The sequence below is a fragment of the Notothenia rossii genome (assembly GCF_949606895.1).
Source record: "Notothenia rossii genome assembly, chromosome: 1".
Taxonomy (NCBI): Eukaryota; Metazoa; Chordata; class Actinopteri; order Perciformes; family Nototheniidae; genus Notothenia; species Notothenia rossii.
Window position 1 is genome coordinate 26,806,623 of NC_136912.1, and position 25,644 is coordinate 26,832,266.

At 39.8% G+C, this 25,644-nt stretch overlaps 3 protein-coding genes and 1 long non-coding RNA gene across 8 annotated transcripts; 3 read left to right on the forward strand and 1 right to left on the reverse strand.

The window, feature by feature from the left end:
- Positions 1 to 238: 238 nt before the first annotated feature.
- On the forward strand, positions 239 to 13,965 carry slc24a2 (solute carrier family 24 member 2; the record flags this gene model as incomplete). Of its 5 annotated transcripts, none has more annotated exons than XM_079666666.1 (9): positions 239 to 1,313; positions 7,880 to 7,915; positions 8,117 to 8,234; positions 8,557 to 8,682; positions 9,062 to 9,144; positions 9,232 to 9,366; positions 9,933 to 10,022; positions 10,787 to 10,953; positions 11,063 to 13,965. In XM_079666666.1, the coding sequence occupies exons 1-9, from the start codon at positions 393 to 395 to the stop codon at positions 11,310 to 11,312; spliced, it is 1,926 nt and encodes a 641-aa protein (XP_079522792.1). In that variant the 5' UTR covers positions 239 to 392. The 5 variants fall into 5 exon arrangements, with proteins under 5 accessions (XP_079522792.1, XP_079522794.1, XP_079522793.1 ...); XM_079666668.1 differs by having other exon boundaries at positions 8,599 to 8,682; XM_079666667.1 differs by having other exon boundaries at positions 8,117 to 8,228.
- A 949-nt stretch (positions 13,966 to 14,914) lies between these two features.
- xpa (xeroderma pigmentosum, complementation group A) lies at positions 14,915 to 18,947 on the forward strand. Its single transcript, XM_079676383.1, has 5 exons — positions 14,915 to 15,307; positions 15,402 to 15,507; positions 16,053 to 16,218; positions 17,230 to 17,347; positions 17,641 to 18,947. The coding sequence occupies exons 1-5, from the start codon at positions 15,025 to 15,027 to the stop codon at positions 17,793 to 17,795; spliced, it is 828 nt and encodes a 275-aa protein (XP_079532509.1). The 5' UTR covers positions 14,915 to 15,024; the 3' UTR covers positions 17,796 to 18,947.
- Positions 18,948 to 19,767: 820 nt separating this feature from the next.
- Positions 19,768 to 21,034, forward strand: LOC307036261. The gene is made up of 2 exons (XR_013807302.1): positions 19,768 to 19,904; positions 20,009 to 21,034. It is a non-coding gene; the product is annotated as an uncharacterized lncRNA (long non-coding RNA).
- Positions 20,988 to 24,437, reverse strand: kpna7 (karyopherin alpha 7 (importin alpha 8)). The gene is made up of 12 exons (XM_079676363.1): positions 24,288 to 24,437; positions 24,090 to 24,212; positions 23,927 to 24,012; positions 23,349 to 23,517; positions 23,085 to 23,184; positions 22,810 to 22,892; positions 22,601 to 22,687; positions 22,289 to 22,465; positions 21,844 to 22,077; positions 21,536 to 21,718; positions 21,308 to 21,454; positions 20,988 to 21,129 (listed from the first exon to the last, which is right to left on the reverse strand). The coding sequence occupies exons 1-12, from the start codon at positions 24,351 to 24,353 to the stop codon at positions 21,043 to 21,045; spliced, it is 1,542 nt and encodes a 513-aa protein (XP_079532489.1). The 5' UTR covers positions 24,354 to 24,437; the 3' UTR covers positions 20,988 to 21,042.
- Between the last annotated feature and the right edge of the window lie 1,207 nt (positions 24,438 to 25,644).

Below are 25,644 nucleotides of genomic sequence, written 5' to 3' on the forward strand. Positions count from 1 at the left end.
CATTCGTGGTGTCAAAAAAGTACAATACAATATCTCCCATATAACGGACAGCAGCATCAAACATAATGTGTATATACAATGTAATGTAATAATGTTTTTGATTTTACGCACAGTTTTTTCTTATTATTTGACTGTGCCCCCTTGCATTAATACAATGTATTTTTTACTCTGATTTGCAGCGCGTAATATGAGGAAGCCTTTTAATGGGCTGGATCCTGGAATCAGACTTCAGGGCTTCCATTGTGTTTAGACCAGGAAGCAGCATGCGAACAAATCGGTGAGTGTCGAGGCCTGTCAAACCCCCGCCCTCGTAGCAACCAGCTACACCAACCCGGCTTTGGGGGGGGATTCCATACACTTCCTGCTTTGCCGGACAACCTGCGCCAAACACCATGGAATTCCTGCTTCCCATGAGAAGTCGAGACAGGATGGCTTCCCCTGGCTACGAGCCTCTTCTGGACCCTCCCAGCAGCTGCACCAGGCATCAATACCATTGTGTCAAAAGAAAGCTGCGCCCCGGACGGATTCTTGGCTTCATCATCAGTATGGTGGCGGTCTGCACATTCTGTTCATGGAGTGCCTTGTCGCTGGTCACAACCGTGGCAAAAGAGCTAGAATCGTCCGCTGAAGGCTCGGCAGAGACGGCAGGGCCCCAAAGAACTCTTCTTCAGTACCACAACCACACAGCCAAGCCAGAAGACACACCGGTTGCCATGCAGTCATCTGCAGAAGATATGAATCACGGGGACTATCCAACGGATTACTTCAGCGTGGAGGACAGACGCCAGGGCTATGTGGCTTTTCATATGTTTGGCATGTTGTACATGTTTATAGCATTAGCCCTTGTCTGTGATGAGTTCTTTGTTCCAGCGCTCACTGTCATCACAGAAAAGCTGCAGATATCCGATGATGTTGCAGGAGCCACCTTCATGGCGGCAGGTGGCTCAGCTCCAGAGCTCTTCACTTCTGTCATAGGAGTCTTTGTCTCCCACAGTAACGTGGGTATCGGTACCATTGTGGGCTCTGCCGTCTTTAATATCCTGTTTGTGATCGGGATGTGCGCCGTGTTTTCCAAAGAGGTGCTGCACCTCACCTGGTGGCCTCTGTTTAGAGACGTCTCGTTCTATATCATCGGCCTACTTATGCTCATCTGTTTCTTTTTGGATAATCAAATCACAGTGGGGGAAAGTATCAGTCTGCTGATGTGCTACAGCTGCTATGTGACATTCATGAAGTTCAATGCCAATGTAGAACTTTTCATCAAGAATTTACTGGGCAGCAACCAGGTGGATGAGCTTGAGACTGCACCAAAGGTGAGCCTTAATCCATCCATCCATCCATCCATCCATCTTCCCCTATTCTTAGTGTTGGATACCCCTACATCTACTGGAGGAAATCTCCATATTTCAAGTGTTTCTTTAAGTCAACAGGGTTATACAAATGTTTAGGAAGAAACCTTACTGTTTTTCTGTCAGTTTCTCTTTACTGAAATCTGGGCATCTTTTCAATACCTGGGGAAAAATAGGTCAACCAGTCATGGCTGCTGACACTGGGAATAGACGTGCTCCTGTTGTGGGAAGCAAATAGGGTGTCGAACAGACTACCCCTCTGTAAGGATTTAAAGATTGCTATTAACCTGCCACCTGTGCATCTTGGACAGTTCCAGATGCAGAACCAGAATTCAGAATCTTGGTGCTGACTAATTCTAGGAACAGGCCTCGTCTACTGTCACTACTTATATTAATAATTATAATAATTACTAATGTAACAGTCTGTTAAATGTTCCGACTTTAACTGGGTTTTGATCCAGTTTTCAGTCTTATTCCCATCAACCATCAAGTGAAGATGGCCACTCTTCCTCTGAGTCTTCTGTCACAATCTTCACAGACACATTTCGATGCCATTGAACATTAAAAAGCATGCAAAGGAAAGCAGGTTGCACGTAGGTTATAATTTTAAACATGGAAAAAACCATGCAAAATAGCCAAAAATCCCACTCATATTTATTTTTGTTTTTAAATTCACTTCCAGGATTGATTCATTTCAAGTTATGGTTTTGTGTCCATCTTTTTTAGTCCAAGATTCAATCACACACATTGTTAGATTACATATTTTCATAATACCCTATATATTCAAGACAGTTAATAAAATAGACCGACATTTGAGAGAGGGTTGAGATTAAACTCAGAGCACATTCTGTATGGAGAGGGAACAGCCTAATTAGTCCAGAAATCCTTGTAGCATCTCTTAAACCTCATCAGTGAGCTCCCTCCTTCAGCTCCCCTTGACTTTGTCCTGACATTAGAGTGAAGTGGTCTCTTTAGTCTTTAAGAAGGTCGTTGCTGTTGTGTGTCCCCTATTTCAGCTCATTAAACATCATTATGTTTTTGAAGAGCACCAGTGATTATGTATCCAAACATGGATTACTCATGGATCTTATAACAGCTGCAGTCCACCACAGTTTTATGATAGGCAGCAAGAATTAGCCATGAGAAATATATTTGAATTAATTAACAATGTCATAGTGTTTCTTTCTCTGAAAGGCTGACTAATTCTTACAGGAAGTTGATCTAATGACAACACACTTACACAAACATCGATCACAGTGCAATCACTTAATCAATAACTTGACGGGAAAGTGTGCTTTGGGAATAGCTTGGAGTGCACTTTGGGCTGTTTGTTCCAGATTCAAGAAAGAGATGGGAAATGATGATACAAAATGGTTTATCTCACACACCCACAGATAAACTGAAGAGGTTTTTTGTTTTTCACATTTGTCTCTCCGTGTTTTCCTGTCTGTGCGTGCAGTTGGAGGCAGATGTGTTGCTCTCTGATGTTGTTATCACATACGGCTCTCAGGTGACAAAATTAATAAAAACTGCAGTAGGCTGTTCTTAGAGCAGCTTGCCCTTAGCGTAGACGGACATCACCCATCACCAGTTCTTCGGGGGCGTATACAGCGAGTGCACATTATCTGGCTTTTGTTGGTCCCGAAACATTATCAACAGATTATTATGTATTTCAGATAGTGTGAAGTGAAATGTTGACGGAAACAAATTCTACAACACTGGATGAAAACAGTTCTTAGAAGGGGACAACTATTTTAATGGTAGGGATCCAGGCCAGGAGAAGTTCAAGCTTTCAGGGAAAGATGAGCTTATGGTCACCAGGACACAAGATGGTCCAATCTAATTTAAATCTCCTCCCGTTAAATGCTTAGGTCACTGTAAAAAAAAAAATGCTACCCCAGAACCATGACTTTTTTTTATATCAAGCAGTCACTTATATATAATATGAATATTTGGCTTCTGTAGTCTTTTTTCTATAATAGATTGGTAATAGCTAATTTAGCACCTCTCCCCCTGGCTTTCAGTAGTATCTGTACTGTGAAATATCTTTATCCAGTTCTCTATTTGATGATTTTCCTTAAACGTGAGCATAGTATTTTTGGGTGCTCGTCAGTGTTGTTAAAGGTCTGTTTGACATGTGTGCCCTTCTGGGAATCAGCTGTACTTCAGGCCTCCTCACTTCAACCCAAGAACAGCTTTTCTCATTCTACCGTCCGGCCCTCATGTGTTGGTAGCTGCTTAATAATCCCCCAAGGTTAATGCCTTTTAATCCCATTAGAGCCGCCAATAATAGTCAAATGCTCCCAGGGGGAGCAAGAATCAGCAGATCACTGAGAGCAAAACGACTGCTGGCTCTCTCCTCAGCCTGCGGTAGTGCTCATAACTGTAGTCTGGTTTTCAGTTTAAGCAAAGTTATATATGTATTGTTTTTTGTTTTTTAAACATAGAGTGTGTCTGAGTAGACAGAGAGAGAAAATGTCGGAGGGTTTTTCTTGGTGATGGGACTAAAGAGGACAATCCCCTCTGATCCCCTTATTAACTGCTTACCTGCGGTGACGACAGCAAACATACAGCCCAGAACATTGAGTCTCTGCATCTGTAACTTCATAATCAATAAAACTTAACATTTACTTGCATAAGAATCTGTCCAAAGAAGGATGCTGTAATTATCAATAGTTAATACTTCTCATGTTATAAGTGTAGCTTTATTGCTGCCCATGAGTGAAGGTTTTTTAATATTCAATGCTTAAAATTTAGATTGTTTTATCAGATGGATTTTCAAACTTTTGCATAAAAATGCTTCTATAAATGATGAGTTGTTCTGTTGAGCCATGCTTACTTATTCAAGTAGAATTTCTCCCTAATTTATGTTTTAAATGAGAAGTCATGTAGCTAAATAGTTTTTATATTTAACAAACAAAATGGTTGGTATTTGCTGGCTGAGGAGAAATGTTAAACAGCATGGTGACTTGTGAAGGTTAGTGCAGGACTTCACACGCAGGCTTGAAAAGTACCAGTCTAAAAGTAGTGATTAATCCTGGCTAAATCCTACAGCTCGGACAATCAGGTGTACACTGGAGGTGGGGGGGGTGGTGGTGTTGAGAGAGGGAAAGAGAGCAAGTCAGGAAGAAAAATGTGAATTTGAGTAGTGATCTGATTGTGCCTCAGTCTTTCCAGGGGGGACTATTAGGATTAAAGTGAAGTTTGGTGTAAATCTCTAGGATTTCCGACTCTTTCAGTGTCTGGACTTGGGATAAGACCACTGAACTGAAATAGCAGCTCAGTCAAAGGTTACAAATCAGCTAAGCTTGAGGCTTTCATGTTCTTCTTCTTCTCCTTAACAGATCATCTTTAGGTCTCAAAAGCCATACTTTATGACTTGAACAATCCCTGATCTGCATGCAGTAACTCTTTACTTGCTCAGATTCATAGATTGAACTGCTTAAACGATATGCTTAAGTAGTAATTAACATAGTTTAGATGACTATAATGCAAAATGACCCAAAAGAGAAGGTTTTAATTAATTATTTAAACGGATAATATTGTAATGAAGCCTCATAATCTACAACTGGTATAAAGTGTACATATGTACAAAATATAAATGCTAGCTGGAGCAAAACATTATAATTCTCTATAACTGATAGATACATGACTACACGCAGCTTCATAATCAATGCAATTTGTAAACACGAGCAATGTATTTGCAAAATATGTTTTAGCAGTCTTGCAGGAACTATACTGTTTAGTGTATTGTTATCTACTGTTCAGGTCTGGCGAGTTTACTAGCTGCAGGCTGGTTATACCATAGGTAGGCCTACACAGTATTTGACTTTATTCTTGCAACCTGCTACAAGAACCTAAACATTTTAGGTGATTAATCGTGGCTGTATCCTGTAGGAAACATGCGGAGAGGTGTTACGTCACACAACACATCCGCAGCGGAGTGACTTAGGGTAAAGGTGACAAAGATCAGCAGCTTCTCAAAATAGGACACAGTATGTCATGCAGTATAAAAACCTGTTTCAAAAGACAGCACCAAACTAAATCTAGTTTCAATGTCAGCAGGTTATGCAGAGGTTGTAAGGAACCCTTTGAGCACTAACCAACCACAACTAATGCCATGCTGGCCTCAGCAATCACATGATTATTACAGACAAGTGTCTCCAACTTCTTCCTTTAAATGACTTATTTACTGCTCAATATGTTTCTATTCATTATATTAATAAAGAAAACCAACTCCTTCATCTTTGTGAAAAGAAACCAGGTTTACTTTAAGGTTGTTGCTTAAAGAATGATTAAGAAATGTTCTCATGTGTTTTAGTTGGTTTTGTGTAAAAGGTGAATCCTACAGTATGTGCATAGAGTGTTTAACGAAAATCATGAACAGCAGCCAAATCTGGATTGGACTAACATGTAACACATTATAGAAGTGAAACTATAAGAAAACTATCTTTAGCCTTGCTTTAGCTGCCGTAACAGCAGCAGGTGTCTTGTCAGATGCAAGCTAAAGGGATTATCTGCTCAAACTCTGTGGCCTCCATCATGAAAAACGCATCAACAACGAAACCCTCCACCTCCCTCCGCGTGTTGTTGGTCATTGTTTGTGTTTGTGCTTTTGAAAGAGTCAGGTCAGCTACATCTTAAGGTATTGGCTGTCTTTATGTGACATGTATCCTTATGATGGGAATTGGGCAGTGTATCAATAGACAGGGAGCAGTGGCATTTGCTGTGTGATGTATTTATTTGTGTAAGCTAACTCTGTATCAAGTTTAGCACTACATAAGTGCAAATATAAGGCACACAAGGATGAATAACCCCAGAATAAATAGTGCAGTTTTGGATATCTGAAAATATCTGGCACTGTAAATATCCATACAAACCTGTCCTATTGGGATAAGAACAAAGACATTACTTTTCTTGATTATGTCCAGTAATTACATAAATGCAAAATATATTTATTGAAAATAACCTCTGATCATCAGTCAAAAAAAAATGGTCTGGACTCAATGGTAAAATAATCAAAATAGAAGTATGAGTTGATTCATTGATTACGTGTTACAGTGTACTCCTGCCCCTCTCTCACGGAGCAAACATTCATATTTGATTCACGACCTTCTTAACATAGAATAAAAGCTTCTTTACTGGGCGTGTCTTTAGAACAACATGATATATTTGTCCAGGGCAGAATGTCAATGTGGTGAAAGACACCTGCATGGTGAATGGTTGTACGGTGACAGAGAACAGCTTATGCAAACATCTTTATTGAACTGTTCAAACAAAGATTACAATAACCTTTGATTACAAGATATCTACCCACACAGTCTTAAGTTCCCATCTGTTTTTTTTAATATTTCCAAATCCCTGATTCCCAAACCAGACCCTCCCCATGCTGACACCTCTGTGCTCTCACACAACACCACCACAGACTCCTGTCCCAGCCAGTGGACTCTGTGTGTGTTGTGTGTGTATGTGTGTTTCTTCACTGTACGTGGTGACACCACTGTGCTGTATATGTCCTCTGAAGAAATGGCTGGGTTGAAATTATCTTAGTCATCCTGTGTGTGTGTGTGTGTGTGTGTGTGTGTGTGTGTGTGTGTGTGTGTGTGTGTGTGTGTGTGTGTGTGTGTGTGTGTGTGTGTGTGTGTGTGTGTGTGTGTGTGTGTGTGTGTGTGTGTGTGTGTGTGTGTGTGTGTGTGTGTGTGTGTGTGTGTGTGTGTGTGTGTGTGTGTGTGTGTGTGTGTGTGTGTGTGTGTGTTCACATGTGTGTGTGCTTGTGTAGAATCCTAGTTTTTGTGTCCGACATAGTCCCCATACCTTTTGCACTGTTTCGCTCCCTCTGTAAGTAAGAGGTCCTTTAGATTTAATGTTATAATACTGTTCCTAAAAAGGAGTTTATGTGTGTTTTCGTTGTTCCATCACTGTTTGCTGAACATCTGACAAGTGATCAGGTGTTGAAGACATTCAGTTTCAAGTTAGCTTAACACATCTGTGTTTATTCTGGTTCATTTAAAGGTGGGGTAGGTCATTTTGGAGAAACCAGCTCAAGTGGCTAGAATTTGAAAATACACAGCTGGAAAAAATCTGCCACTTCCTTACAGAGCCTCTCCTCCGACACACACAAACGCGCACATGACCAATGAGGGCACGAGATAAGTTTGTGCACTGATGGAAGGCTGACAGGCAGGTAGGCCATCCAGTTATTTTAGCCGGACCCGCTAAAATGATTGGTCGTGCTTTTTACAGTACTACGGCTTCCACAGATGACATCTTTTTATGGATTTTTTGTCAAAGCACTTAAGATATTCATTGCTATCGGGATGTTAAGAGCATTCCATGGAATATAACAAAAAGTGTATCTCGAGCCGTTTCTCAAACTTACCTACCCCACCTTTAACTGCACTGCCACTATTGTATTTTTTACATCTATGCTATGATATTTTCTGCTGAACCTAAAGTATTGCACACTCCTCCCCGCTTGTTTGTGACAAAACCTATACTGTATATTGTTTTCTTTCTGTGTGTCTTTAAAGGTGAATGAACCTGTCAATGATGAGAACAAGCTGACGGTGAGTTTGTGTTTGTGTTTAAACTTCTCTGTGTAATGTCGGGTTCGGGTCATATTATGTAAATGTTATTAATGTGTCGTAATCAGTCATGACACATTTTAAAGCGGTTTCTAGATATATTTTTAAATATACATATTTTACAGTCATTCACAGAATATATATTCATCGTTTCTCTCTGTATTATTTTTGGTATTTGTACAGGCCAAACCGAGGCTGCAGAGGGAGGGAAGCTGTGCTTCTTTACACAACTCACTGATGAGGAATAGTATCTTTCAGCTCATGATACACACTCTCGACCCTCTCAGTGACGAAGGTAAGGGTAAGACTTGAAAAAAGCACGACACACACACACATACTGAAATGCAATATGATATCTTGTAAAAAAATAAAATGTCAAAATCAGAGGATGCGCTACAATTGAATTGATATTGTATTCATAAATAAACAGCTTTAGTAAAGATTATGATGATTAAGACAAGGTTCGGTTGAAGGGAATATACTGTCTATGGAATGTCTTCATTTGTCTAACCTCTTTTCACTTTTCTTTTACCTCTTTCCTATTAAAAATAGTCCCAGCTGTGGAAATACACCCACCATTTCACAAAGCATGTATTAATTAAAAATATATTTTAAATGTTCAGCAGAACAAGCTGGACTGACTGAGTCTCCTTCCATTGAATTAGGGCGTTTCAAAGAGAAAGCATCAATACTTCACAAAATGGCCAAGCAGAAGTGTAAAGAAGATGCTGTCACTGCTAACGGTGTGGGTGAGTAACAGCGACGTATGAATCTGTGTTCCTCGGACCGAATGAATGGACACTGAGCAGTCAGAGGACTGTTCTTACAGCATCATTTCCTCTTGCACTTTTTATTTTGGTACAAATTTTCGATATATTTAATCAGTGTGGTAGTATAACATGCCCGAATATAATAATAGATAGCTTTGACTGAAAATGTATCATTTTATCATCAAAAGTTATATCTTTGTCCGTTATTTGCTCATGTATTCATGTTTTAACAGAAAGTTGTGGATTATTTTATGCAATATAAATGGTCAAATACCGTCAATAGAAACCACATGTACTCCCAATTAATTATCTGATAATTAAGCTCTGTTCCTTTTTCTCTTCCTTTTCTTTCCTCCAGCCGATAAAGACATCCCAAACAGTTCAAACGTTGCAGTGGAAGTCACACCGCCCAGTAACGGTGTTGCAGGAGGAGAAGAAGACGTATGGCTGAATGTTATATTGAAATATGATTAAATATTTAAATAACTATAAACACAGTTGATCTGAATTAACAAACTCCTTCTTCAGGGTGATGAAGATGATGGCGATGAACAGCCTCTGAGCCTGGCCTGGCCCGACAGCAACAGGAAACGTATCACCTACCTGGTTTTCCTGCCCATCATCCTGCCACTGTGGCTCACACTGCCCGACGTCAGGAGAGAGGTGACACCACTCACACATGAGCACACAAACAAACAATGAAAATCATGTTTATGTGTGTACACGTATGTAAGAGCAACTCATGATGCAATAATTTATTTTAAATCTCACATCCACACGACATACTTGCATAATGTTAATTTGGATACAGAACTGTTCCACTGCTGTGTTGACAATTTAGTTTAATTTTGAAGCATGAGAAAATGTAAAAACACTAATCTAGTAGGAATGCACGATTACAAATGTTTGACCATGACAAAATGCCAATATTTTCCAAGTCATTTTGGCCAAATGAAGATGGCAAAACCAATATACACAAACAAATGTTTTATATAAGAAAACCACTTTAATTTAAGTTACATACATTCATGACCTGCTCAATAAATATGAGAGCTACAGCAGGTTCCAGTAATGTTTTTTGTTGTCGTTTTTCTTTACCTCTTGGGCTATACATTTGCATCCAAATGCTTTATTATGACCTTATATTAAGTGTGAAGTATATCGAGGGGGGGCAATTGTTGAGTGTGCGCTAGATAAACTGAACCTTTTTTTTTTTCTTGTTGTCTCAGGCCTCGGCCAGATTCTTCCCTGTCACTTTCATCGGTGCCATTTCTTGGATTGCTTTCTTCTCCTACCTGATGGTGTGGTGGGCTCACCAGGTACGTTCTCTCTATTTGTCTCTCATACAACAACTCTCTCCTTTTCCTGAGGCCTTTCTTATGAGTCAGTTCAGCATTCAGGGTGTTGAATGTGTGATCACGGCAGCTAATCCCAGCTGATCCGCCTTGATCCATAGCCAGATCAACCTGTACTGCTCTATTTTAACAGCGCAGATGCAAAGACAGGCCTGAAGCATAAGGTAATGTTGTATGCAAGGTCACTGAGGAGACGCACGTGCCATTTCTGTGCCAATAAATGCAGAGCGCGGTATATAATATATATAATATAATATATATATAATAATATATAATATCTATATAATATCTGTTGGATATAGTCAACTTATTTATAATGAGGTTACATTTAATTAAATGTATCACTAACAGTAATGTTTAAGACTCCATGATGATGCCCTTATTTATGATATAAATACAGTTGTCATGAACGGGACAATAAGCTCCAGAACACAAAATATGTTTTTTTAAACAAGCTGCTTACATCTGAATTTCTGCTGCAAAGTCGGGCATTTTAACATAGTGGTCCGTGGAAACTGACACCCTTTTGGAATCAGCCTCAAGTGCCCATTTTATAACTTCAGTTTTTAGCACATCCAAGTTCATTCTTCAACCCCGGAGGTAACCGCCTAGTCTGACATTTTTCAGGAAAAACCAGCAACCAGCAACACAGAACAAGAATCTTTGGACCAACATGAAAATGATGCAGTTTTGGTAACTGTGCAGCTGCAACTTGTTCTTCCTTTCAGGTTGGAGAAACGTTCTGGATTACGGAGGAGATAATGGGACTGACTATACTAGCAGCCGGCACTTCAATCCCGGACCTTATCACCAGTGTGATTGTGGCGCGAAAAGGCCTAGGTGACATGGCCGTGTCCAGCTCTGTCGGCTCTAACATCTTTGATATCACTGTGGGGTGAGTCCAGAAAACAACAAGAAAAAACATTCAGAGTAATAGTCCAAAGTCATATCTGTTTTTAACATGTTTCTCTCCTAACTTAATAAACTCCCTTATCTCCCTCTAGTCTGCCATTCCCCTGGCTCATCTACCACATCATCAACGACTTCAAACCGATCCAGGTCAGCAGCAACGGACTGTTCTGCGCCATCGTCCTACTCTTCCTCATGCTCCTCTTTGTCATCATCTCCATCGCGGCTTGCAAATGGAGAATGAGCAAGTTTCTGGGCCTTCTCATGTTCCTGCTGTACGTTGTGTTCCTGGTCCTCAGCGTCATGCTGGAGGACAAAATCATTACCTGCCCCATCACCGTCTGAGAGAAGCCACTTCCACCTAACGCAAGAGAGCTGAAATTAAGAGCGAAGGGGTTCAAGTTTACCCTGATTTACTATAGGAGAGGAAGGACGCACAGACACAAACTGTCTATCTGTCTCACATAAATAATAGAAGACACACTCACACATCCAAACACACGCAAGTTAGGCAGGGGTACTGACTGAAATCAAGGCTGCAAATTCACACCGGTGCATCACAGCCATCCAGCAATGGCGTACAGAACGAGCCTGTACGTCATTGACACACTTTATGCAGCCCAGTATGAGTGACTCGTCTCTGTTTGTTCCATGTGACTTCATTCAGTTTTCCATTTTCTGGTTGAACCTGACAAACAAGTTATGTGAACGCCACCTGGGATGGGAATTTCCATACGATCACCAGAGATTGTTTTTGGGGTTTTCTTCAAATAGAGGACCATGTTGCAGTATAAAAACTACCCTCGCTACTCATGCAACCAGTCAAGCAATGCAGATGAACTGTTCATGTGGGAGATTATAGAAACCCTTTTGTTTTGGTTTGGTTTGGTTTCGATGGGGAGCAAAGCTCTGGAGAGATCCTGTTTGTCATGAGCAAAACTAAGAAGAAAGGGCCGGGGCAACTCATGAGTGTGATAGCTGCTTAGAAATGTTAACGTTTAGATTTTAACTGTGTTCATTTCACCTCCAGTATGACTTTGCAATGTGATTGACAGAGATATACCCCGGGTTAATAACATGAGTCTGTTTAAACACGGTATATTTGAGATGATATATTGAAAAACACAGTATATTCAAATGTTTGGCATAAATGCTTACATTACTTCCCAATCATGAAAATCTATAATAGGTCCAAATAGATAGCATGGACCCATTAAGCTCAACACAGCCCAACTAATTTTATATTAGAATTAATCATATCTTCTGTTCTGTTTGCCTTTACATGCATCACTTTAGAGAGATTACTTCAGTATCCTGACTAAAACAGGAGGATTTTCCTCATGGAAATGTACCAGGTCTGGTGTCACATTTACCAGTAGATGATGCAGTGTGGACAACAGGCGTTTGACTAAAGATTAGTGTTTCTCATTTAATTTTACTTGATGAACGCAAACGTTTTTTTTCTTGTTTTTTTTCTTCTAATTATGTATTTGTAAAAATGCGTGTTCAATATCACCAGGTATCACTGGATGTGTCCTGTATTGGATTGATGTAAAACAACACTTGTACTGTATAATATATTACACCGCTATGTTCACATAGCATGAACATAATGTGTTCAGTGTGTGGCATAGAGGCTGAAATATTTTTCTTTTATCCAACTATTATAAGAAACATCAAGTAGGCATATCTTATGTAAAACAAAACATGTTGCAAAAATTCAGGCTATTTTGTTCTCATCTACTCCCTCTTTATTAGATTTAAGGTGAGCAAAAAGCAAATGCTGTGGTGATAGGTTGACATCTAGGCATCTTTATATTAAAATGGGTGTTTCCCTCAACCTCTAATAAATTAAACCACTAATCGAAATGCACATTTACTGAAGAGGTTGCAAAAGAAATTAAACAATTCAAGAATATCAGAATGAAAACATTTCTGTGATTCAAATAATCAGATTCCATTACCTCTTTTCTCTCTTTGTTTTTTTAAATGTAGGTGGATTTTTTCATGAGGTTTTCTTTTTCTTTATTTTTAACATACAAGGGGAACATTCTCACTGACCCGAGGCTGTATTATTACTGACCAATTTAAGGTCTCATTGTCAAACAAATGTACTATCAACGTTGCCCAAATCAGTTGAACTAATTGCCCTCCTAAAAGCATCAAAATACATCATTGTTTTTCTAATGTTGTCTGCTTTCTTTGTCTCATATGTGAATGTAGGCAATATTTTACTCTCCCAGCTATGTTCAACATGTTCCATGAGCCTTGGAGTTGATGGTCAATAAAGGTACTGTAGTCATCTCTGAATAACATCCTCCTCTGCTTTTTATTTCTCATAGCAATGTTAAAAGTTTCAGGTGTTAACAGTACAACCTCTTATCAACGCAAACATTTAATTATATTTATTTTCAGATTCCTCCAACAAATTATTTCATTTTTAAATGAATGGATCCCACGGGTTAACACTAAAATGTTGTGTCACAGTGTTAGCCAAAATCCATTTTGTATTTGCATGTTTATTTTAACTAATTCTTTTTCAATTGAAAGTGAAATTCTCAATCGAATTTCCTCGAAACAATCCATATACCTTGCAAAGTAAAACATTTGTGTTTTTTTGTTTGTTTATGTGTATAAAGGATGTGTAAACTGTAATTTAAGACTATATGCTTCTGTGTTTAACCATAGTTGACAAATAGTTTAACCTCAACACAACTTCTATTATCACACTCAACACTTAGTATCTCCCTTGCTTTGATGGATCCTGTGAATGTGAGAAATGAATGTATGAGTGAATGCATTTAGAAATATATAGAATTATTCATCCTTGACCCGTTTGAATACCATGACAAATGGTAAAATGCTTTTGTATTTCCGTGTACTATATGCAAGTATGGAAAACATTCATGTACTACTTGAATTGTATATTATAGGCCTACTGTAAACAAAACATTTATCATTCAACTCTGTATAAAGTGTTAAATGATCAAATAAATCAAACCTCAAATTTTCTTTGTTGCCATTTCGAGTTCATGGGAATTTTGGGATAGGTTAATGCTACACCTTCATGAGTTGGTTTTAAACGTCAGAATGTATATATAATTTAAAGTATCCTCAAAGATCTTGATATACTGCTTTTATTATTATTATATTATTGCTTTAATACAGAAAAATACCCAATATAATCAATGCTTGGGTCATTAAACATTTTAAATCGAACACACTACTTTAAAAGTCAGGTCACTTTACCTTAAGCTCCCTCACCACACCGCACAGATTTGCAATGTCATCATCAAGATCTGCTTTACTTTGACACAATTAAGCCTCTCACAGCAGCAAGTGTGGCACTCAGCCATGATCACCGTGATGCAACAGGGATTCACTGAACACCTGTGGATGACAAATACAGGACTCACTCACCTCTGCTTTCTAGTGTCACAGGAAGGAAGAAGAAGAACATGATGAATCCATTCGAGGCTTAGCAGCTGCGCTGTTTTTAGTCAGCTCTACACAAAATAAACGCTGTGGATATTGTCCCAAATCACTTACATTGAAAATGCACGTATGCATTATAGCGCATGAGTTGCATCACGGAATGAAAATGTCTATACTGTTTAAAGAAGTAATGAAGGTTTCTTTGTGGCTCTGTGGACCACTGCTATAACTGAAAACGTTTTGAATACACCCATTAGCATCTGAATACAAATATTTAAGATGAACAAAAGAAGGTATGCCTACCCTTTAATTAAAAAAAGAACTGTTTTTACGAGCCATTAATCCTCCATTCAAAGTGACAGGCACAGCGTAAATAATCAGGAACGTCTACAACTATTAGAACATTTTAAAGTTGGAATTTAATTTCATATATTCTAAAGTCTCTAGTCTTTTTAATTCCTGAACAGCAGGTGGCGGTAATGCTCTTAAAACTTTCAAAATGTAAAAGAAGAAGACACAACCGGAAGCATGCAACTTTAAAAACAGACTAACGCTGAATTGAATGTAACAAAACACGCCGTTTGTACATCTCTAAATGATGATCGCTGTTTGAGAGAACAGCATGGATCCGTCAGAGTCGGAGGGAGTGTGTGCACCGGGGCCCTCCTCTCCACACACTCCCAAACCCGAACTTTCTGCAGCGATGCGGGCTAAGATCGAGAGGAACCGACAGCAGGCGTTGATGCTCCGGCAAGCCCGACTAGCGAGCCGCTCTTTGTCCGCCGTGGAGGGAGCAACGTCGGCCAAAGTCTCCAAGACCATCGACTCTGGAGCCGGCTTCTTCATCGAGGAGGAGGGTTACGGAGAAGAAGAGCAGAGGGTCAGGAAGGTTGTGCATCAGCCAGGTGAGTGTGATTGTGTGTTGTTTGTTGACTTGAGTGGGTACATGCATGCTTTTTTTATTACTCATATGTGTATTAAGAGTTGTTTTGTTTTCAGCTCCAGTAATAGAGCCAGACTACCTGCTGTGCGATGACTGTCTAAAACCCTTTATGGACTCATACCTCAGCAACAGCTTTGACCTGTCTGTCTGTGACAAGTGCAGGTACACACACACACACACACACACACGCACACACACACGCACACGCACACGCACACGCACACACACACACACACACACACACCGCACTGATATCAGGTGATGTGTTAGGATAAGGATAGAAAACCTGCAGAATTCCCGAGAATGTTAAAATAACTTTAAAAAACCTCTAATCACATAAAATAGATGTGACTCCTTCTTGTCCAGTGTAGTACTACAATTCAAAAGTCATTTAGAGTGATTACCTCACATAATATAGAAGCTATTGAAACAAGACGTGTTACAGTACTTAATTGATTTGAAGTCGTGACGTGGAAATGACTGAAATCAATTGAAACGTTTACAAATAAAAACAGTTGGATTTGTGATGTGACCATCCCCTGACTGTCAATAGTCTTTGAAATGTTGTCAAGGTACCCCGATAATAAGTACTCAGCTTTTTATTTTTTTATTTAATTCTAGTTTTTCTTCAGATTGTAACTTTTATTTAAACTCACCTGACTGAATCCGATCACAGGTATTAACAGTGGATTCCTTTTTGCCCTCAGAGACAACGAGGAGAAGCATAAGCTGATCTCCAGAACTGAGGCGAAGAAGCAGTACCTGCTGAAGGACTGTGACCTCGACCAGAGAGAGCCTCCACTCAGGTTCACCCTGAAGAAAAACCCTCACAACCCAACCTGGGGAGACATGAAGCTGTACCTCAAAGTACAGGTACTTGCTGGTGTGTGTGTGTGTGTGTGTGTGTGTGTGTGTGTGTGTGTGTGTGTGTGTGTGTGTGTGTGTGTGTGTGTGTGTGTGTGTGTGTGTGTGTGTGTGTGTGTGTGTGTGTGTGTGTGTGTGTGTGTGTGTGTGTGTGTGTGTGTGTGTGTGTGTGTGTGTGTGTGTGTGTGTGTGTGTGTGTGTGTGTGTGTGTGTGTGTGTGTGTGTGTGTGTGTGTGTGTGTGTGTGTGTGTGTGTGTGTGTGTGTGTGTGTGTGTGTGTGTGTGTGTGTGTTGGTGGGCAAATGTGTCCATTTTCTATCAATATCAATGTTCTGATCATTTTAATGATATCATTTTTTTTTCTGTGAACGAACCCGGAAGAATCCAGTGTTTTCCTTGTGCTCTAAGTGCTCTAAATAAGTAAATACGTCTACATAACAAGTTGGAAAATAAAAACTATAATACATTATACATACATTAACATTTTTAATTGCAAATATTGCATTACAACTATGATCAAAATCACATCATGAATCATATCATTTAAGAATAATATATCAATTAAATTTGTCTTGGTAAAGTCAGTGGAAATGTGGGAACTGCCCAACATTTTCCAAAAGAAGAAAAAATATGTTTAGACCAATCTATAAATAACAAAATATTATCAAGCTGTGATGAAAAGTAGTACTGAAAGGATCGAATAGTCATCACATAATTAATTAACTCTTTTGAAAGTATTTTTAGTTGAATTTGTTGTTGTGTCAGCTTTACTCTTTTTATATTGCATGACTTTTCAATAAATCTGAATATTGAATCTTGGGCTATGAAACATTTATTTAGCAGGAAAATAATACACATATATATAGAACTAAATTATAGATAGTCTGATCAATAATACAGTTAATCATTAGTTGCATTCCTAAATCAAAGCCACAAACATTTTGGTCACATGACAAATAATGCCTTATGTATGTTTTCCTGAGTCTATATGAACTACAGTTCGTATATTTCTGTTTCCCAGGTGGAGAAGAGATGTATGGAGGTGTGGGGCTCTGAGGAAGCCTTGGAGGAAGCTAAAGAGACGAGAGAAGAGAACAAAGAGGTGCAGAAGCAAAAGCGCTTCAACAAGAAAGTCAAAGGTCGGTTTCCTGTATGAGTCAGTGGCCGTTTCTCAATCGCGAGTCTAACTGCTGCAGAGCAACTATTTAGAGTATACTACTTCATCGAGGGGCGCCGAAGGACTGTTTAAATGCATTTTAAATGCCCAGCATTCTGCGCCACTCTATCACGTAGTATACTTGAAATAGTTGCTCTGCAGCATGTGTACTCGCGATTGAGAAACGGCCAGTGACTGTGGACACATAAAGATTATGATCTGTGAGCATCAACTCGATAGTATTTATGTTTAATGTTCATGTGTGATGTGTGTCAGAGCTGCGCCGGGCGGTGAGGAGCAGCATGTGGACCAAAGACACCAGCGTCCACCAACATCAATACGGACCGGAGGAGGTAGTGGATGAGGAGGAGGACCTCTACAAGAAAACCTGCACCACCTGCGGACAGGAACTCAGCTACGAGAAAATGTAGACGCTCAAACACACATAAACACATACACACTGATTGTTACGGGTATTATTTATATTAATAAAACACCAAAGGAGCCACACATGCATTCTCTTGTGTGACACTAACAGGTCAGTGTCAGCAATGGTTTCTTTTTTAAACAGCTGACCTTGCCTTGAACAATTGTATATTTTTAGCAAATTGCCTTTCTGGTTCACAGCCTATTGCAACACTTCCTGTTTCTCTTGTGGAATATGAAGATTTACTCTGGCAATGTACCAACCAGGAAAGACACAATATTGAACTTGAAAATACCGTCTTGGGTAAAGTTTTGGAGACCTTGATACAACTGGAGAAGAAATTGAATTTCGTTTTTTTGTTATGTGTTCACTGTCATGTCAAAATTGAGCTTCACTCAATATCCTCTTTGTGGCTTTATTCACCTTGCCCGTACTGGGTCACAGGTCATGTTTTATATATTTTTTAAAGATAATCAGTGTTCTCTCTCTATTCTCTATAACTGACATTGTCCAGATGTTCATACCACAATTACTGCATATGTTTAAAACATGTTTACATTTTTGTTAAAGGTCCCATGTCATGGCCATTTCTACTGATCATAATTCCATTGTTGAGGTATACTAAAATAGATTTATATTGTGCAATTTTCCAAAATCACATTGGTTTCTCATACAGCATCTCTGTATAGGCTTGTTAGAGCTCCTGCCCCCCCCCCCCCATGAGCCATGTGGCCGAGAGCGAGAGAGAGAGACTTTGCTCGCTTCAAAAGTTGCGCAATGTTTTCTTTAGCTTCGGCGGAAGTGTCAGCCAATCAAATCATGCCAGTACAAGCTATAGCCAATCAATCCGCGTGCTTGTGCGTCCGAGGCGGGAGATTCATGTGATTGGTCGTTGCTCGAGCTTCAGACACTCCCGCCGGCAAGCTTCAATGCACGCTGCGTTAGAGTTTTACTCGCTACAGGTTGTACTTTGCAGACCGTTTACATGCATAACACACCAGGGGACGGGTAATAACCGGAAAAGCATGACATGGGACCTTTAAATGATTTTTGTTGTGATGTAAACATTGCCTTAAGGAGTTCTGTAAGTTAGTTTTGATTTGGCTTTATGTGAATCCCATTCATCAAAATTAGTGAATAATTATTTGTACTGAGACTTGTCCTTTTTTATTTCTTGTTTTTCTTCAGTCGGGGACAGGTTTGCGCTTCTATTTTTTGCTTAACATGACAGCATGTCCCTGGCTGTTTATAAAATGATCTTCGGATTGAGTTTTTAAGATCTCACTGAGAACACTGGCTCCTCCCACAATGTCAAATACAAACAAAAGATAATGAAAACAGTCAAATAAAAATGTAGGACTTAAGGAAAAGTCTTCAGCACAAATATATATTTATAATAAATATATATAATAAATACAAAAAAGAAAGACATTGTTTTAATAAACTCAAGATTGTGAAGCAAAATAGAAATGTGGCTGCTGATCTGGTGACAGTTAAACTTTATTAAACAAAGTGTTAACTTCTAAAAGGCTCCACAGCCTGGCAGTTGAGACTGCTGTAAAGTCCGGCCGTCTCAACTTCTAAAAGGCTCCACAGCCTGGCAGTTGAGACTGCTGTAAAGTCCGGCCGTCTCCAGTGTAAATGGTTCTGTCCTGAAGTGTCCAGATACAATATTGAACATTTCATACGGAGGAATTAATACTTCATCCTCGTTTGAATCAAACTCTGAATAGGACTTGAGGTAGGCACTGAAACATGTGCGTATCTCAAAGCAGGTCCCCTTTCCAAACTGTCGTAGGTCCTTGCTGAGAGAGCTGGAGGCGAATGAACCGAAGTGCATAGTTTGTCCAGGTTCTCCACTGAAGAGCAGTTTGCTCCTCCTGTAGGTGGTGAAGCAGCTTCTTTGGTTGAGTTTTAGGAGCCGGATGGTATCAGACAGCAGGAAGTGGAGGCAGTGGAATTCAAACGAGGTCCCATAGGAAGCCTTCCCCCTGCGGACTGCTCGGTTCAACTCTCCATACGACCCACCTGTGTAGGCACACAGAGCCCGGAAGTGATTAAAAGACAGCGGATCATAGTTGTCTTTATTCATCATGGCTTTAACAGCACAAAGGTTTGTGTACATGTGCAGACCTTCCCCTGTGCTCCAAGGGAAGTAGTGATGTTTTACTTTGATCAGCATCTTGTGGGAGCAGCCGTAATACATGTCGTCCACAGAGTCCAGAGACAAGCTGAGGGGGATTCTGATGAAAAGACAGACCAGAGGCAACATGGAGTGAGTGAGGCATTTGTGGTCTTCTGCATGGCAGCCTGATTGGAGGTATTCTGAACATTTACAGGTGCTTCAGACTCTGAAGATGAGTCCGGTGTAGCCTCCTGTGAGGCAACACTCCTTTTGGACATCAGAGCTTTTCAAAAGCGTCTCTATTGCCCCTTTCACACCAACGCGTTTACAGGGCCGACTCGGAGCTAGAACCTGAAACGTACCGGTGTTTCCTCTTCACACCGCAGCGGCGGATTCACATGTCAGTGTGTCGATGTTACCGTGGCATTTAGAAAAGTCATTTTTAAATGCTTTGATCACCACAAAATACATTGTTCGCCTCTGTATTGAAATTTGATGCAACAATCTTTTATATGTGCATGTCAACACACTTTTAGGCCATTGAAAACATGTGCTTAATTCATTCAAATGTAAGTTTCCACACATTTTAAAAGTCAGTTTTGACAGTGGTAAAATCAAACACTTGGTAATGTTAACATTTAAAAAAAAAAATTATAAAAAAAAAACCTACCTCTGTTTTTACCCCAATTAGCTATGAGTGAGCATAGGCCATTCCTTTTTTACTTGCAAGTGGAAAAGTTTTGTGAAGTAAACTGAAACCTGACTTCTGGTAAAATAAAAATAAAAAGTCCCTTTTACTGCTTGCTTAACTCTTTAGCTTCACAAGTCTTAGCTCATGAAATGTTTATCAGCAATGATGGTGCCTCTGTAAGAATATATTGAATGCCCTTAAATACTTTAAAACTATTTTTAATCAGCTAGAATAAAGTCAATGAAAGTCAGTTTAACAGATCATTTTATCCATAACAGTGGCCATTACTTTGCCCTGGATCAATTAATAGCCCTTTAAAAAAAACAGGTTTCAAAAGCATTCCCAATGCAACCTTCATCAAAGCAAATATACTTCACCAGTTAATATACAACCTTTATTTTTTCAACTTGAATTAGAAAGCATACAATAGTACGTTTAAAATTCAAAAGTTCTCTTCACATCAGAAGTCTTGAATACAAATGCTTCCTCTGTACTCTCGACTTTGACTCCCACGACATCACCCTAGGAGATATAAATAATAAGTCACATTTAGAAAATGCCTTCAGACATATAAGATTAATTCAAAGACTTTCAATGAAGTTCACAAATTAACATAGAATACAAGAACACTTTGAGAATGTTCATTCACTAATCCTCATCTCAAATAATGTAGGAAATATTGAAATCATGGGCTACTTACATCACCAAAGTACTTCTCTATGAGGGTATGAGCAGTCTGGTACACCAACTCATTGTCATGGCTCTGCAGCATCTCAATACGGTCAAGTCCTCCAAGCTCTTCAACCAAAAGGCTCAGTTTCTCAGTCTCCCCGAGCTTCTCTGCTGCCTGAAAAGACAATGCAAGGTAACCAAAACCATCTCTCCAACTAAAGTTTAAAACTATTAGAAGTTCAAGTTTCACACTCACCATGAAGATGTTGTTGATGGCCTCCAGTATGACCAGGATGACTTTAGCATCTTTGACCTGTAACAGGTTGATGATTGCCTCCAGGGCCCCACTCTGCACCAAATGGACCACCTGCTCCACAGTGCCCCCACTGGTGAAGTTTGTCACTGCCCACACTGCCTCCCTTTGAGTTTTAAAGTCTCCCTAAGAAAAACAATTAGTCCCCGTTTACATTACAAGACCATGAAGAATTACTAATTTCAAGTAATACTACAGTGCACACTGATGTCTAGACTGGAAAAGGATCAGAAGGTCACGCTTCATCTTACATTTTTGAGCTGTTCCACCAGGGGAGGGAGCAGGCCACATGTGATCAGCTGTTGGATTTGCCTACATGGTCCTGCAGCAATGTTGGATAACGCCCACGCTGCCTCCTTCTGAACACTGGGCTTCTGGTGCCTCATCAGTACAGGTATGACTTTTAGAACTTCGGCATCAACGGCCACCTGGGTCTGGAGGTCCGAGCCACTCACTATGTTCCCGATTGAGCGGAGAGCCGGGGTCTGAAGAGCAGACAAGAAACTGATTGACTGAACCATAGTTAGTGGCAGGTAAGATTATTGTTTGACCAAAAGCTTTACTTTAACATTTGAGGTGCTACTTGTGTTGCATGATCAGAAAGAGACTTGTCTCACATTGATGGTGCAGCAACAGATCTTAAATATCTTATTCCAGTTTTAAAATTGAGTTGAATAGTGAGTTTAAGAACACTACCATGACACCGGTCTCCTCGTGGCTCATGAGCTCCACCAGCCGAGGGACGATGCCAGTTCTCACAACAATATCAATGCGGTCATTGTCGCCGTCTGAGAGGTAAGAGATTGCCCAGCATGCATCAGACAAGATGTCCTTATCACTGAGATGGAGCAACTGAATCAAAGAGGGAAGCATCTGAAGGGGCAACAGTTACAGCACATTAGTCATCTCGCTAGTAATCTGGACCCATCTTGACCGTGTGTTGATCTTCTGAGCCGAGCTTCAATAAATCTGCAAGGCTGTTAATAAATTATCCAGCATTTTACTCACTTGCAGGACTGCAGACAAGGGTGGGAACGGGTTCTTATTCCGACACAGGTTGGATAATGTCCATGTCAGGTTACGCAAGTAGCCAACCTGGAGTAATCAAAGCATTTAGACAAACACTGCAGCAGTTCTGCCTTTACGAAGTTGCCACTCAAGTATAATGGTAAAAAAGGAAATGCACGTCAAGTGAATAATCTGAGCCTGCAACTTACTGGTGTGTCCTGGCTGATTCGTGCCAGTAAGGCCGGGACAACATTGTACTCAATCAGGATGTCTCGATAAGCTGCACAGTCACCTGTAGAGAAGTTAAGTTTGTGATGGAGTTTCAGTTTACCACCACAATTACATTTAAAAACTAAGCCTTTCGACAGTGAAGAGATAGAACCCCATTACATTTGACCATTTACTCTAAACATGTATCAGTTGTGTTAATTCAATGTCAAACTCAAAGATATTAGCTATATAAAACATTAATTTTGCATTTAACCTGCAATGTTTCCAAGAGCCCAGACCGCCTGTTCACTGATGTGCAACATGGGTGAAGCCAGCAAGGTGATGAAGGATGGTACAGCTCCATGTTCCACCACCTGAAACACAAAAACAGTTATGTTACACTTTCAATCCACTTATATTATTAAGTACATCAAGTCTGTTTTAAACACAAGATTTTATCAAGGATCCTGATAACCTGTTCTAGATAAATGGCACTGTTAACATTAGTTTAGCATTCCTATTTCAACACTGTTCACACCTGTTGAGTATGCCAAGATGTCCCAGAGGCGATGTTTGTAAGGGCCCAAGCTGCTTCAAACTGCAGATTGGGCTCATCAGCCATACTCAGGAATGACACAAAGCGCACCAGCAGCCCTGCATCTATGATCTCCTTCAGAGGGGGGTCACGCTCTTGAGACAGCAGCTTCCTGAGGAAGGATGGAGGAAATATATACGTCTTACCAGGCATATGTTTAAAGAATACATTTGAAATGTTCCAAAATTATATTTAATTGACCTTTTAGCCAGTGTTTTTTTTTTGGGTCAGAAATGCTCATCAAATATACTTTATTGTAGTTTGATTTTGCATCTAAAAGTTTGCTTTGGGGAAACACTGCTCTAGTTTTTCCCCATCCCACCTACTTTAAATAGGTGAAAGACTGGCAGATATTCAAGTAACCCAGCAAGTATATAATAGTGGGTTAGGGTTACAATTTATTAGAAGCCCCAGGGGAAATCTGCATAAAAGTGTCTACCTGATTAGCAAACTAATTGTGTCCCTATTGTGTTGTGCGACAGATCACTGGTTCCAACACACATTTATAAGTGATCCCTCACCTGGCGGCCTGGCACCCTCGGGTTTGGGACTCCCTGCAGTTGGAGTTCACGTCTTTAATGATATCCTCAATAACTAACGAGGCCACCTATAAATGAAAGAAACACCGTTAGAGGCTCTGCTAGTTTTAACATACTTGTAGGGTTTTCTGTGTAGCCTACTGACCATCTCGTTGGAGATGTAATCAGAAGAGAGGTCCACCGAGATGTTTCTTCTCTTCATGAAGTTTTCATCTTTGTTAGCTTTGCGCAGCTCCACGCACGCAGAGATCCGTTTATCTCGAAGTTTCTGCCAAGAGACCGAGATGCAGTGTTGATAAAAACATTAACACGCACGACAGTGAACAAAATAACATTAACTTACTGCTGGATCCTTCCCCTTGTTTTTGAATTTGGAGATTCGCTCGTCAACAACGTTCTTTGTAGGCATAGTGGCTGTTTTACACAGGGCGAAACCGTGCTTGCTGCTTGACTAAAGGTGAAACTTAATGAAAGCTTCCGCAGGGAGGTTTTATAGGACAGCTCCGCCTCAGGTGTAGCTAATTAGCTGTGATTGATGCACGTGCAGCTGTGCGCGTTTCAATCACAGCTGCTGCACGTTCAGTTCCCTCCAGCAATAGGTGAACGAATCTATTTATTTACAAAATGTGATTTAGAAGAATAATAGTTTTAATTTGTTTCTTTTGATTACTCATACTGTGGGTAATGTTCATAGCCTACCATGAAATTTGGTCCATGTTTTTAAAGACTTCAAGACGTTTATGTTTCTAATGTCTCTTTTTTAAACTGGCTGACGAATCGTTGCATGTTCTAAAACAAAAGTAGCTATTTTTATGATCAGTTTACTATACAGGGTAAAAAACTAAAACGATCGTTCTGTTGATACGTTGTTCAGCACTTACATGTTTGACATATCATTTAAATATACTAAATCAAAATCTAACAAATAAAGTGAAATAGTCAATAAGTAACAGTATGCCTGCCTGGCAAGTTTACAGTGTAACGTTATATATTAAAAATAACGGACCAACAAGTCGTTGCCGGTTTTAGACAATAGATGGCAGCATAACACAAATTAAATCTGGCCTGTGTGTGAAACTTGATTGGTACATTTATTTAAGTTCAATGTAGTTTAGCCACATCAATGCAAAACAAAGGTCGAGCAAATAAAGGAAAAGGGTATATCTAATTAATAAAAGAGAAGAAAGCCTCTGAGGGGGAAAGTGAGTTAGAGAAAAAGAATTGACAGAATTGAGTCTTCCTCTGTAAAAACCATGAAGGTCTGAACAATGGCAGCTTAAGTGGAGGTTTCCCCCTCACTTCCTCTTGAGAACACATGCACACAAGGGTCATATGGCTGTGAGTGTTTGTGCAGGTTTAAACACACTCTTTCTTTCTGCAACCTCACCACCACCCTGAGTTGAGCTTAACCCTCATCAAGGATGTTTCCTCAAATGCAGCACTGTAAACCCTCTTTCTCACACCTTCCTGTGTCACACACATAGACACAAGCTTATGTTGCATTGATGAGGATACCTTCCCTTTGAACTCTCCAAACTGAACTTTTAAAAGGAAATACATCTGGATTTCTTATAGGGTTAATAGGGGGAAAAGAGCTTTTTACACTGCAGTGTTAGGTTCATAACAATTTCACATTTGGCTACGTTTGTGCCACAAAGGTTCACACTAAGGGCACTGGAAACACAAATATGTGTCATTCT

What these genes read in the sequence shown, in the direction of transcription:
- kpna7 (XM_079676363.1), bottom strand. Translation starts at nt 24,353, where the DNA reads ATGCCTACAAAGAACGTTGTTGACGAGCGAATCTCCAAATTCAAAAAC. An exon ending in GGCTCTTGGAAACATTGCAG is followed by an intron (nt 22,893 to 23,084) that starts GTTAAATGCAAA and finishes ACTTCTCTACAG; the next exon opens with GTGACTGTGCAGCTTATCGA. An exon ending in ACGAGGAGACCGGTGTCATG is followed by an intron (nt 22,078 to 22,288) that starts GTAGTGTTCTTA and finishes TCTGCTCTTCAG; the next exon opens with ACCCCGGCTCTCCGCTCAAT.
- xpa (XM_079676383.1), top strand. Translation starts at nt 15,025, where the DNA reads ATGGATCCGTCAGAGTCGGAGGGAGTGTGTGCACCGGGGCCCTCCTCT. An exon ending in AGCTGTACCTCAAAGTACAG is followed by an intron (nt 16,219 to 17,229) that starts GTACTTGCTGGT and finishes TCTGTTTCCCAG; the next exon opens with GTGGAGAAGAGATGTATGGA. An exon ending in CTTCAACAAGAAAGTCAAAG is followed by an intron (nt 17,348 to 17,640) that starts GTCGGTTTCCTG and finishes GATGTGTGTCAG; the next exon opens with AGCTGCGCCGGGCGGTGAGG.